General features: G+C 34.9%; 1 protein-coding gene and 1 long non-coding RNA gene across 2 annotated transcripts; one reads left to right on the top strand and one right to left on the bottom strand.

Annotated features, from left to right (window-relative positions):
* Positions 1-2924: 2924 nt before the first annotated feature.
* LOC127161867 (interferon-induced protein 44-like) lies at positions 2925-5795 on the bottom strand (the record flags this gene model as incomplete). The annotated part of the gene is made up of 5 exons (XM_051104621.1): positions 2925-3494; positions 3628-3728; positions 4994-5165; positions 5260-5406; positions 5580-5795. Coding segments are annotated over 5 exons (807 nt in total), but the record flags the coding sequence as incomplete, so codon positions are not given.
* A 3401-nt stretch (positions 5796-9196) lies between these two features.
* On the top strand, positions 9197-13214 carry LOC127161861 (uncharacterized). The gene is made up of 6 exons (XR_007827199.1): positions 9197-9685; positions 10078-10173; positions 10250-10323; positions 11026-11186; positions 12921-12978; positions 13097-13214. It is a non-coding gene; the product is annotated as an uncharacterized LOC127161861 (long non-coding RNA).
* Positions 13215-14738: the final 1524 nt, after the last annotated feature.

Genomic DNA, 14738 nt, shown 5'->3' with positions numbered 1-14738 from the left:
TGGGATGCATGACATCATATTATTAAATGCAATTAAACTTTTGAAACATTTAAATTAGCATTATTTTGGCATAATTAATAATGCATTATTTAATAATGCTATAAAATAATGAAATAAAATATTAAAAATTTAAGACTATTTCGGCCATGCTCATTGCTGGTCTGGCTATAGCCAATCTGTTAAAATTAGACACTGATTGCCTCGATTTCACCGGTTGGGCTAAAAGCAGACTACACATAGCCCATCCAACTCAGAGCTAAAACGTGGCTACATATATATCATGTCATGAAATGACACTGACATCTTAGTAGATATTATTGACACCGCAAACATGATGGTATATCAACTATCTCCTGCGCTGCTTGAACAAAAACTACAATCAGTCAGATTTGACTATGAGTGGGCTACAAATATCCGGTCTGACTACGAGCTAAATCTCGGCTACAAACAGGCTACACATAGAACATGTCAAAGAAATGAAACCAAACACATTGTAAATGCTGTTCACTTTGCTTACGTGATGGAATATAATACATCTTACAAGTTATTTTGCCAAAACAATGACATGTATCCAAATTCAAGGTTTTTGGGCTAGAAGGGGGTCACACACAGCCGGGCTATATCGGGTCTATAGTGAATCGAGACGGTGAAATGACGGCTATTGCTTGCTGGGCTCAGAAATAGTCCTAACGGCCTCTTCTACTGAACGGAAGAGATAGCTTTAATACAACGTCTGTGAGTTTCATATGTGATATATTTACACAAGATTTAGGTGTTAATAGGATTGTTAACAGATTTACATGTTAATTCGTAAACTTTTTTTCCGCGATTAAACTTAAAGTAGTTTTCCTAAAGAAAACGGTGTCGTGTAATGAATACGAGCCTAATTATTTTAAGGCTGATTAAGTTTTAATTATTAAAAGTAATGTTTTGCATGTAATATTTCAGACTTGTTGAGCTTTGAGTCTTCATTGTGCCCGCGCCGGGAGTTAACGGCACAGAAGACCGCGTGTGAGAGGAGACGATCGGCTCGACTTCTTCAGAAGAGAGGCAAAGACGGTATAAGGCAAGTAGAGGTTGTAATTTCTATATTATCATTTTTTTTTTTTTACTATTGTTAAAAGAATGTTTGCTTTTTTGTAGATGTTGAAAGCCAGAGACATATGAGAGCTTCATTCTTTCAGAATTAATGTGAGTTATTTTTAGAAAATACATGTTTCTGTTGTCTTCTGCCTGTTTTCTTCACATTTTGATGCAACAACAGTATGATGACTTGTTCACATTTTATTTAAACCATTGATGCCCGTTTTTTGCAGAACTCAAACCAACTTTGGGGCTAACACCACATGCACCTACTTGTGTGAGGAGGCGATTTTTCTGAGCTTTAGAAAAGAGGGAAAGGCGATTTAAGGCAAGTAAACGTAATAATTTAATGTTATCTTTTATTTGATTTATTTATTTATTTGTCTAAGAGTAAAAATATATTTTATGTAGATGTTCAAAGCCAGTGACAGAATAGATTCATTCTTTTTTGATTGATATGAGCTATTTGTAGAAAATAGATGTTTCCATTGTCTTCTGCGTGTTTACTTAATATTTTGATGCAAAAATAGTATGATTACTTGTGCACATTTTAATTAAATAATTGATGTGCGTGTTTTTCATTGCAGAACTCAAACCAGCTCTGGAGTTAACGGCACGGAAGACTGTGTGAGAGGAGGCGATCTTCTCAGCTTCTTCAGAAGAGAGGGAAAGACGGTATAAGGCAAGTGAAGGTCATAATGTCATAATTCCATATTATAATTTTTTTGGACTAGTAGTAAAAGAATGTTTGCTTTTTTTGTAGATGTTGAAAGCCAGAGACATAGGAGAGCTTCATTCTTTCAGGATTGATGTGAGTTATTTTTAGAAAATACATGTTTCTGTTGTCTCCTGCTTGTTTACTTAACATTTTGATGCAACAACAGTATGATGACTTGTTCACATTTTAATTAAACCACTAATGTCTGTGTTTTTAATTGCAGAACCTAAACCAACTCTGGAGTTAAGTGATATTCTCAGCTTCTTCATAAGAGAGGGAAAGGTGGTTTAAGGCAAGTAAAATTTCTTTCTTTTTTTTTTTGACTAAGTATAAAAGAATGTTTTATGTAGAGGTTAAAAGGCCAGAAACATAAGAGAGCTTCATTCTTTTAAGATTGATGGGAGTTATTTTTTAGAAAATAAATGTTACCGTTGTCTGCTATTGTAGTATTCTAGAGCACTGTGGTAGACAGACAATAAACAACCACACAATATGGCTGAAATTATAAAACGGTCTAGTTACCTATCCTTACAGAATTGGATGCACCTCTGTTTGAAAATGGTTACATTTGAACTAAATGTTTTCTTTTTTAAATGGTTTTTCTCTTTTAGGCCACTGATGAAGAGCAGGTGGTGACTGGGATGATTGCTGCACAAAGAGGAGAAATGATTCCCCCAAACTGATGCAACAGTGGTTTTAAAGGAGGAGGCCGCCCTGGATAATGTCAAAGACGTTGCACACCTTTGCTGAGCTGATGGGGCTTCATGACTACATTAATTATCTTAAAGAGATAATGAAAATTGGCAGTGATGCATTTTCTGTTTGCAATCATGGACTATGAAACAAACCGTAAGTGTATAGTCTGTAAAAACAAAATGTCAAATGCTTGTTCTGTGTTGTTCAGTAGAAATGGAGTTCACACTCATTCATACACATGCTCACAATACTTCACACATTTGCTTGTGTTAAATGTTATAATGTCAGTGTTAATGTTGTGGTTTTATTTTTAGTATTTAAAAAAAAAAGAAAGAAAGAAAGAAACTATTGTACAATTATTGTAAAGTAGTGTTTTTGTACAGTAATTTTATACAATATACAAAATTTACCAGACAAAATAGTCAGCAAATGTTCAGTGCTTCATTTATAAACTCTGTACCTGCTAATGCCACTTCTGCATTTCTTTTCACATAGAAAGCTAGACTAGGAAATACATTAATTATTTGAAAAATAGAAATACGTGTGTGTGTGTGTACTTGTTTTTGCTACATTGTGGGGACCAAATGTCCCCACAAGGATAGTAAAACCTGAAATTGCGGTCCCTACAATGTTAAAAAATGATTAAAAATAGTAAATGATGTTTATCTGAAAGTGTAATGATGCAAACATGTTTTCTATGAGGGCTAGGGCTAGGGTTGGGTTAGGGGATAGACAATATCGTTTCGTCAGTATAAAATCTATAGAAGTCTATGGAAAGTCCCCACAATTCACAAAAACAAATGTGTGTGTGTGTGTTTGATTTTTGTCAGTGGCTTTCAGTATCCTTCAATTTATCATGAGCAATCTGAATAATACGTTCAAGTGCCTTAAGCATCAGAACATCAGTCAGATCATTTGTGTCAATCTCATCATGGTAGTTCTTCACTGGGAAGATGTTTGTCAAGGGCACACCAGTTGTAGCACTGCACAAATCCATCTGGACACAAACAGAGAAAAAAACAGAAAAGTCAGAAAATCAGACAAGGTTATTACACAAAATCAGATCAACATAGGCAATATGTAGAAGTCATAACAAGTGTCACATCTATGTCTTTGAATGAATCGTATACCTTCTCCTTGATCCTCTTGCTAATGTATATCTTCCTCAGATCTTTTTTGACCAGAGGACATGTTTCATCCACTTTAGTCATAACAAGGACTTGAGGAATCCCTACAGTAAATGCAGAAGCAATGTAAAGGTGGTTTCCCCCTTCAAAACTGAGCAAATATGTGTAAGTATTATATATGTATACAGGTACTCAAAAAAATTGAATATTGTGGAAAAAGTTCGTAACTTATTTCAAAAATGGAAACTTTCATATATTCTAGATTCATTACATGGAAAGTAAAACATTTCTGAAGTTTTTTCATTTTAATTTTGATGATTATGAAAGTCAAAAATCCAGTATCTCAAAATATTAGAATTTTTACATTTGAGTTTCATTAAATGACCATCCCTTCAGTATAAATGCCGGGTATCTCTTGTTCTTTGAAACCACAGTAATGGGGAAGACTGCTGACATGGCAATGGTCCAGAAGACAATCATTGACACCCTCCACAAAGAGAGTAATCACAGAAGGTCATTACTGAATGGGTGGCTGTTTAAAGAGTGCTGTGTCAAAGCAATATTAAATTCAAAGTTGACTGGAAGTTGACTGGAAGAAAGAAATTGGGTAGGGAAAGGTGCACAAGCAACAGGAATGACCACAAGCTTGAGAATACTGACAAGCAAAGCCAGTTCAAACACTTGGGAGAGCTTCACAAGCAGTGGACTGAAGCCGGAGTCAGCGCATCAAGAGTCACCATGCTCAGACGTCTCCAGGAACGTCTTCATGTTGGCTAGCCAACATGCTTGACCTGAACCCTATATGGAATCTATGGGATATATTCAAGAGAAAGATGAGAAACAGTCGATCCAACAATATACAGATGAGCTGAAGGCTCAGTAGTGCCTCAGCAGTGCCACAGGCTGATCACTTACATGCCACACTTTACTGATACTGTAATTTGTGCTAGGAGCAAGTAATTTGCTGTAATTTGTGCTACTGACCAAGTATTCAGTGCATAAATTAACTTACTTTAAAGAACTTTCCTGTTTTGCAAATCTGTTTTTTGATTGATCTTAGGAAATATTCTAATATTTTGAGATACTGGATTTTTGTCTTTCATGAGCTGTAAGCTCTAATCATCAAAATTAAAACAAAAAAACTTTGGATCTAGAATATATGAAAGCTTCAACCCTAATCAAACACACCTGGCTGTAACTTTCTAGTAGTCTTAAAGACATTGATGAGCTTGTTCATGTGATTAGGGTTAAAGCTAAACTCTGCAGGACAGTGGCCCTCAAGGACCGAAGTTGCCCAGCCCTTTATATAACTGATCCATGTTCAAGAGGCTCATTAATGAAAATCATAACATTCAGGAGTCAGTTTTACCCTTTTCACTGATTTTCTCGCGGACAATCTTCAGCTTGTCAATAAGTCGCTCATCTATGAATTGGATTGTATCTGCGGCTATGACATAAACCAGGCAAAAACACTGGTTGGAGAGGCTGGGGTCAGAGGTGTAACGTTGATCATCAGAAGTGAGTTTCTGCTCTTCATTGAACTAAGATGGGAAATTCGGTAAAATATGTTAAATGTTAGACATATTGCACAGATACAAATATGTTATTTGCTCAGCTAACATAGTGGTTTATTACTTTATAGCCATCATTGACATGTCCAAACACAGCATTTATGATGTCTTCTGGTCGTGACCCAGCCATTGCTTCAGGTTGTAAGCCCATGATGTCCTTGAAGACAAAGGGCAAAGTTGTTTTCTCACTTTTGATGGTGAATCCTGTGAGCTACAAAACAAGACCAAAAACAAGCACAAATGTGTACGGAAAATTTTCAGATAAACTTTTTATTTTTTCTTTACTTAAAAACAAAACAAAAAACATCTTACATAAGCTTCCTTTATATGATATTACTCTAAAACAAGTTTGTTTTAGTGAAACTACAGGTGAGAAATACCTACTTTTTTTGTGAAACTATGACTGTCACCAGCAGTTGAATTAACTAGCGCTCTAGAGGAGATTCGTCCTCGAAGGGCGCTATCGATGGAGTTAATGAAGCTGGATTTTCCTGCTCCAATTTGTCCAGCTACCAGAATCTTGATGTCTTTTACATCTGGATGACTTATAGAAAAGTTTTCTAGCTTTTCTCGCAGGGCTTCTTTCTGACTGTCAAAATAAAACACAATTCAGTGCACTATGAATTTCAGTGAAAACAGTTTTGTCATTTTGTGGCACAATAGAGTTGTATTGGCTACACTGTAACGAATTGCTGTAAAAAATTACAGCAATATTTTACAGCAGGGGGCTGTATTTCTTATCCACAAGTTTCCTACGCCCCATGAGGCCTTGCGTCAAAAGTGGGAGCATCTTCCGGATCAAAGTAAACAAGCGGGACGTGACACTCATTCATTCAACAGTTTACAGGAGTGACGGGCGAATGAAGCCTCGTGAAGCACCGAGAATTTCCTCTGATTGTTTCGGGAAAAGATTCAAAGCTTCGAGAGTGACGAAAACAGCGCGATCTGGTGGTTAGTAAAAAAAAAGCAGCCAAAAGACTAAAGCTCCGTCGGAAGACACATTCACCGCAATTTCCATAGATCGGTCCATGTTATCCACCTTATTTTTCCCATAAGAGTGGGTGCAGCCATTTGTAATTTTTTTGTGTCTGGCTTCCGGTCTCATCCACTTCCAGCTATTTTTAGCTGCACAAAAAGCTCATTTTGCTGCTTGATATTGCAAACTGGTGTGTCTTACCATATTGTTTTAATGTATTATCTTAATTATGAAAACACTGGTTTGTAGTGCAAACTGTTTAACCGTTTACTGCACTTTGATATTCTTCTCGTTATTTCTTTATGGCGGATTACGAACCGGATGTCTAAGACATTACCAGAAAACAGCTTACTTCCACGTTGAAAAATAAGGTGGATACGCACAAATAAAAGCCTAACCGTGTGTGTGTTTGTTTGTTGATTTTCTGACTCTGATAAATTAATTTACCCATCGAATAGTGCCATTAAATGCCAGTACGAATATCAATATGCAATATAAGCATAATGTACACATATATTAATTGCATATGGCATATATTTAATTTTCCTGAAATAATTTGTATTCTTCATATTACTTGTATGACTTGGTATTTAAAAATGTAATTATTAAATAGGTCCCAATGAAAATGTACTCGCAAAATAAGATCTGGGGGTTGAACATTAGGACAAGCAAAGTGAATCGTGCACATGACTGTAAAAAAGTGAGGCTTATACGAAAGGGATTTCTACGTTAACAAGCCTCCAGTCAAGGCTTCATCTGGCATGCCATTTAAACAAGCTCTTGAAGTCTTGGTTCAAATGTCATTTCACTAGCTGGCAGTGATTCAAGATTTAGCGATCCAAACTTGCTAATAACACAAATTCGAAAAGCATATGTTGTCCATAAGAACGTAATGACATCTCTCATAAAGGTGTGCATCTTTACAAAGTAAACAATGGTCTAAAAAACACTTAGCCTCTTCACTAATTAGCACACAAAATACCGTTGATATACTACGTCCGCCACCTCACCGGAAGTTGTACCCACGTTCTTTTTTACAGTGGCGCCCTCCGGAAACTTGTGGATAGCATATTGCATATACAGCATATGCTGTAAGCCGCAAAGCACTCTGGGGTCACGTGGTGGTTTGCCTCAAACCTACAGCATAATGCTGTAAATTTCAAATCTACAGAGGCGGGCTTTTCTTCAACGGTCGACATTCGGGAGCAGCAAGAACAACGATTCATTACTGTGGTAAGCCACATATTTCAGTTTTTATTTTTCATGTTTGGTAACTGCAGTACTATATTAACTACATAATTATCTACATTCGCGGTAACCGGAGATTAACGAATCCTCCGTCCGCGGTGCGCGAGGGAGACTTCTACCGGGTTTAAGCAGCGCGGTCGCGGGAGGATTTCACACATTCCCCGGCCTCATAGCGGCTATAGGCGGAAAATCTCTGGGTTCCTACGTTAAGAATTACACGCTTCATTGACAGCAGTTGTGATTCACGGGTACGTCGTGTTGTTCAGCACACTTTCTCGTGATTATTTTATGATGTAAATCAAATTTGCACAGGCAGTCATCTGTTAACACGGCGCCGAAACGCGTGACGTTACTGAAGTCTCGCAACTCGCGGTCATCCCGCTCACGGAGGATCAGTGTGTGTCAGGTAAACTCTGAACGGTGCTGTTAAAGCGGTTAAAATAAGCAGCGAGACGTGCCAGTACCTTTAATAACTTGCTGATTCTCTTATTGTTTGATTGTAATGCTTTTTGCTAACTTTGGTTTAAAGAATGAGTTAATTCAGCCCATCTTTTTGTCTGGCCTGTTCGCAGCTATATTCACTCCGGAGTAACCTCACCAGGAGGAGACAGAGATTTGGAGTTCATTCAAAGGCAATGGTTACATTCTAAGAATCTGAATACCTGAATTTTACATGTAGATATGTTAGAAGATGTTTCTCAACTCCAGAATGGGACAATATTTTAAGGGAGAATGATTCAGATATCTCAAAAGCTTAAACTAATGTGAATTACATATTGTCTGTTTCCTGACTGTTTTGTAGGTATTTACAAAGAACAAAGACGTTGAAAGGAAAAGTGCCATCTAAAACCACAGGGCAAATGGCACAGAAGAAACCGGTTGAAGTGAACCCAAGTTGCCACTCTTCTTTGCAAAGTGAAGGATTTTCAGCAGAATTTCTTAAATGTAAGAAGTTCATACACACCAACATCCCCTTTTTCCTTTTATTATATTATTTTATCTACACTGCCATTTAAAAGTTTGGGATTAGTAAGATTTTTTTTATGTTTCTTATGAAATAAGTTTCTTCTGATCATCAAGGCTACATTTAATTTATCAAAAATCCAGAAAAAAATAATGTTGTGGAATATTATTACAATTTAAAATAATGATTTCTATTTTAATATACTTTAAAATGTAATTTATTTCTGAATTTTCAGAATTTTAATTACTCTTGTCTTCTCATTTCTCCAGTGTAACATGATCCTTTAGAAATCATTGTAATATGCTGATTTATTATCAATTTTAGAAACTGCTTAACACAGTTGTACTGCTTAATTTTTTTTGTTTTGGAACCTGTGATACTTTTTTCAGGATTCTTTCATGGATTAAAAAAAAAAAAAAAATTTTTTTTTTTTTTTTTTTTTTTGTTTGTTTTTTTTTTTTTTTTTTTTTTTTTACTTTTATCCAACAAGTATCTGTATATTAGTATATTAATTTTTTTTTCTTGTATTTTGGTTTAGATAAATGCAGGCTTGATGAATATATATATATATATATATGTGTGTGTATATGTATTTTTTTTTTTAAAGAACATTAAAAATCATACTGATCTTCCAAACATTTTAATGGCAGTTTATCCGTATCTAATTGTAACAATCATCACTCTATCTGTCTTTGACTCTATCTGTCTTCCCGCTGTCTGTATCTGACCGTATTATTGTTTTGTAAAAAATATCTAATGTATTTTCCTCTTTGTTCTTTTTCAGTTTTTTTAGACACTGACTCTTTGCATCCTGGGATGGGACAGCATCTGGAGCTGAACCGTTCTCCTTTTTTGATCAGAAGTTTTGTTGGACTCACTTGGGACGTTGTTGTTTTGCCATGTTGTGAAAATTCTTCACTGTCATTGTGGTATTTGGAACAATTTAATTATGACCATGTTGGTTAACTTGATGTTAGTAAAACTTTGGCTCAATGTTGGTAAAACTTAAAGTTAAGGGTAATATACACTCAAAAAAATGGTTTTGTGCCACTGTTCATTTTACCCAGGTATTTATTGTTAAAACAACACAAGTGTATTTCTTTTTCCACCAAAACACTATTGTATTGTGCTCTATTAATTTAAACTGTTTAAGTTTCCATTTTACTTGATTATCAATCGTTAAACTAACGTAAACGGTTTAATTTCGCCGTTCAAAAAACCGGATATGACGTTTCCAACGCATTTTATGAAGACGGCGCGAAGGAGGTGTATCATGGCGTCGGAGCTAGAAGTACCAGTCAGGTAAGAAAATCTAAAGACTTCTTTGTGTTAAGTCAAAAATTTTAATTTCTGTAAGTGTTTTAGTCTGCTTTTAGTGTTGTTTTGCAGACGAGTGTAACTGGTATATTCCGCCGTTAATAGATAATTTAGTGCGGTTGGGATGTGAACGCGCATATGGACTGTAGTGTATTTGTACGTGTGCTTGTGGAACAGAGGATGCGGCGAAATATTAAAATTTGTGCTTTTCCGTCTTATTAATGATATATAGGCAGTTAAATAAAACCTTCCTGTGCTCTTTCTAGGCTACTCAAGTCCCAGTAAAATTAGCTAAAGCACGAAAGCAAGTACAAATAATGCCACATTCGACTGCTGCATACTTTTAACATTTTATCTGCTATTCGTTTTTATAACAGCATACATTGATCACTGGTTTCTTCATCGCTGCCTAATTTTGGCGAAATGAAGGAATGTCACAACTTTACTGACGGAGAAAAAAAGTTTTGGCTAAGGTAAGTGAACCGCTGTATTGCCTTTTCATCCTTTATAAACAAAAGTAATAAGGGTATTTTGCATTTTCTGTTTTAGAGGAATGCACGCAGTTGTAAATGTGAACTGGTGGATGGTTAAGAAGCTGATGTGTCTTCTAGAAATCTAAACAAGTAAGACACTAAGATATATTGATATGTTAATAAATTTATGTATGCATGTATTTGTGTGTGTGTATATATGAAGAGTTCATGTGTATATTTGTATATATTAAGAGTTAATTTGTAAGAACAGACAATTTTTTTTTTTTTTTTTAAATAATTATTCTGCATTCCAAGTAATATCAATCAAACTGTGGTTGGTTTATTTTGAATGAATATTAATAGCTCAAAAATACAGCTAACACAATAAAACACAAAAAACAAACAAACAAACAAAAAAAACAACAAACACACACACACACACAATAAAAAAACATGTTTATGAATATTAAATATTGATAAATATTAATAAAAACGGATTTATTTGTTTTTGCAAATGAACTCTTCATATGTATATGTTTGTGTGTGTGTGTGTGTGTGTGTGTATTTAATGGGTACTTTTGACTCATTCCTTTTCTTAAAAATGGTTTGAAGGCAGAAATGTGATGTTTATCATTTTATAAACTCAATGTTTTTGTGAAAAGCTGTGCCTGAACTATAAATCATGCTTTTTACCGTCATTTTATGACTTTAAATATACTCCAGATCATGTCCACCCTTTTGGAATAATATACATGACAATAATCACACAAATGTTTTGATCACTGAATTTGTCTTTGCTGTTAAACTATATATGGGTGCTCTTGTAACAAATTGTACTTCATGTGTTTACAGATTTGTGCAGAATATGAGACAGGCAGAATAACCATAGGCCCATTAGTGTCAACTGTCTTTGCCAATGGGTGGATCCACACTGCAAAACTTATGAAGATGATTGCAAACCGAAGAACAGTCCTTGGACAAAGCATTAAACCCTCTTGGTCCCCACTACACAGGTAAGAACAGCTACACTCAACAAAAACTTTTGTAATCATGTTAAAGGGGTCATCAGATGCTGTTGATATGATTCTTAGAGTCTTAATGAGAAGTCCATAGCATACTTTTGTTAAAATTTCTCAGTGGTAGTGTAAAAACACCCATTTTACCATATCAAAATCAGCCCTTTTCAGAGTGGGCCATTCTGTTGCATGTTCCTTTAAATACAGTAATGGTGGTCAGACTGTTCTCAGCTCTCACTCGGCTCATTTAGGGCAGGTCTAAGATAAGACGTTCATGTAAATCAACTATTGTGGGAGCAGCCTTGATCGGTGTGACGTCACACCAACTAGAAGCTGAGAATGACCTGATTTGAAAAAGGGCATATTATTTATAATGATTAAAAAATACCACTGGGTGGATTTTTATCATCATAGGGTGGTTGTGTACACATTCTGCCAACATGCATATATGTTCAAACAACATGTAAAAGTGAGTTTTGCATCAGATGACCCCTTTAAAACATTGTTTCACCAGCCACTGAGTTTTAGGGTTATGGTCATAGGCATTAACAAAAAAGACAGATATAATAAGAATTGGATTATTAATATAGTAAATATAAAATATATGGTATTACTGTAAACTGACAGATATTGCGAATACATTATCTTCCCAAAAACAATACATTCTAAAGCAAGGCAGGCGTGTCAAACCTGCTCTTGGAGAGCCAGTGTTCTGGAGTTTAGCTCCAACACCCCTGCCTGGAACTTTTAGTAAAACTTTGATTAGCAAACCTGTAAGACCTTTGTTCATCTTCAAAATACAAATTAAGATATTTTTGATAAAATCAGAGAGCTTTCTGACCCTGCATAGACACCAACACAACTGAAATATTCCCAAGCCCCGAAACGTAGTAAGGACTTTGATATAATATCCATGTGACATCAGTGGTTCAACCATAATTTTACAAAGCTACAAGAATACTTTTTATGGGTAAAGAAAACAAAATAACTACTTTATTCAACAATTCTTCTCCTCCAAATCACATATTTTGCCATTATGGAGAGTATCACGATGCATGCACATTGCTTTCCTCTGCAAGCAAACAAGGCCCAGCGCATACATGTTCTACGTCAGCAGAACCACACGCATGCGTTATGCAAAGAGGTACTCTCGATAATGGCAGAAGACGCAATTTAGAGAAGAATTGTTGAATAAAGTCAATATTTTTGTTTTCTTTGCACACAAAAAGTATTCTCACTGCTTTGTAAAATTATGGTTGAACCACTGATTTTTACACTGTTTTACTGGTGTCCTTACTACGTTTCTGGGTCTGGGAGCATTTCAGTTGCATTACTGTCTATGCCGGGTCAGAAAGCTCTCAGATTTCATCAAAAATATCTTTATTTCTGTTCCGAAGATGAATGAAGGACTTGTGGGTTTGGAACGACATGAGGGTGAGTAATTAATGACAGAATTTTCATTTTTGGGTGAACTATCCCTTTAATTTGGGAATATTGCTAAACTCTGCAGGACAGTGACTTTCTGTGCTGATCTGGTCCAGTACTGTTATAGTTTCATTTTCCACTGTAATGTTAGTTAGAATTCCATCTGAACTGCTTGCCTGTATTTCCCGTAAGGAAATGATCAGACAGAATAATAATGACATTTTTCAAATGTTTTTTTTTTTTTTTTTTTTTTAGAAAAATGTAAAGGCTAAATCTCATGAATTTTGTTGTTGTCTGCATCTTTAGACTAATGACGTTGAAGTACCCAAATGAAGACACTAGCAGTGTTATTATGGAGTATATGGTAAGTTGTTTTATTGATTAATTTATTTATTTATTGGTATTTTCAAGGATGATAAATGGTAAGGTAAATTTAATACGCAAGAATTTGAGTACTCCATTCTTTTAAATATCCTCTCTAGGATACAGACGTTGGCAGCACTCAGGAGGTGATCCAGAGGAATCATGGGAATCTATGTCATACGATTTGAAGGTGCAGACATTGAAGACAGCACAGCAGATGTTGGAGTGTTGGAAGATAAAGTTTTTCAGGACCTTAGCAGTAAACCCTATGAAAAACATGTTGCTGGGACTGATATATGGACTAAACTTGAACTCCTGAAATCAGGTACACATTTGGAGTATTGCAGAAGTTATTTCTGGAGCCAGTTCCTGTTCCTGGATTAAGGTTTGATTGGTTACCTTTATATGCCAATTAGAAAATGACAGTAGTTTAATATTTCTGTAATTTTGTAATGTGGTTGTAACTGTAATTGTTGCTCTTGTTTAACAAATACACTTGATAATTTGTGACATCTTGTCTTTTGTGATTCATTGCAAAATAATCACACAAAAAATGCTTCGTTGAAGGGAGTAACTTTAACTTGAAATCATTTAGTTAAAGTAACTAGAACCAATTGGATGGAACCGCTGTCCATAATTTAAATGAGTTGTCTGAAACAAACTTCCTTATGTTGATAAAGTGAAACATATTTAGCCAGTTTTTAATAAACCAAAACATGTTCACTAAACTTAACCGGTTTAAGTTACAGGGAAGTGAATAAATTGAGTTGGTTGGACATTACTATTTCACATAAATTCTTCCTCATTCAGCTGTGTTGTCACAACACAAAGAGTTTGCATAGATTCAAAAAATTCCATTCATGTTCATCAAAAACAATTTGGTTGTGTGGAACCACTGTCCATAATTGAATTAAGTAGGTTTAAAGAATCATTTTTTTGAGTGTATGTTTCAAGTATATATTTATTTTGGAATTCAATAAATGCACTGCTCTATGACATTTTTTTTCATGCAAATTTCAGATATGTTAAATAAAATTTGATGTTTTTCAAGATTAAGATGTGTCAAATTATTAGTTTTTTTTTTAAATATTAGGTGCACTAAGTTTCACACTATACAACACTTTATGCAGTTAAATATTGTTTAAAGCTTATGCAGTTAATGAATTGTTTAAATTGCCAGTCATTAATATTCAGCAATCTGGAAAATATATACTGCATATATAGAATACACAAAAATAAAGTAGTTTACTGTAAAACCACAGCAATGTAAAAAATACAGTTAATTGCTGTAAATTACAGTAACCGGCTGGCAACCCTGCTGCCAGTATAATGCTGTAAAATTTACAGGAAATTTTTTACAGTGTATGTCTGAAATAACATATTGCCGCACCAAACGTATTATTTCTAGTATATAATGTGTACAGTATACTGTGGAATACTCAGAATAGTATACTCAGAATTCTGATTTTATGTATGCATGGATCATCTGTACAACATACTAAGTTGCCATTTTGACATTTTTACACTAACATTTGCATTTTACTAAATTAAAATGCAAAATACAACCCCACTTCAAGTTGAAATGTTTTGTAATAATGCCATAAAATCAAAAATATGTTATTTGTCCATTCTCTCTAACCTTTATTTAATTGACGAAAGTACAAAGAAATAATGTTTTTACTGCCCAGCTTAATTTTATATTGTAAATATGAACAAATTTAGATTTTGATGACTACAACAAAGCAAAAATGTTGGGACAGA

This window comes from Labeo rohita, unplaced genomic scaffold, assembly GCF_022985175.1.
Source record: "Labeo rohita strain BAU-BD-2019 unplaced genomic scaffold, IGBB_LRoh.1.0 scaffold_76, whole genome shotgun sequence".
Taxonomy (NCBI): Eukaryota; Metazoa; Chordata; class Actinopteri; order Cypriniformes; family Cyprinidae; genus Labeo; species Labeo rohita.
This window is presented reverse-complemented; position numbering and strand designations above follow the sequence as displayed.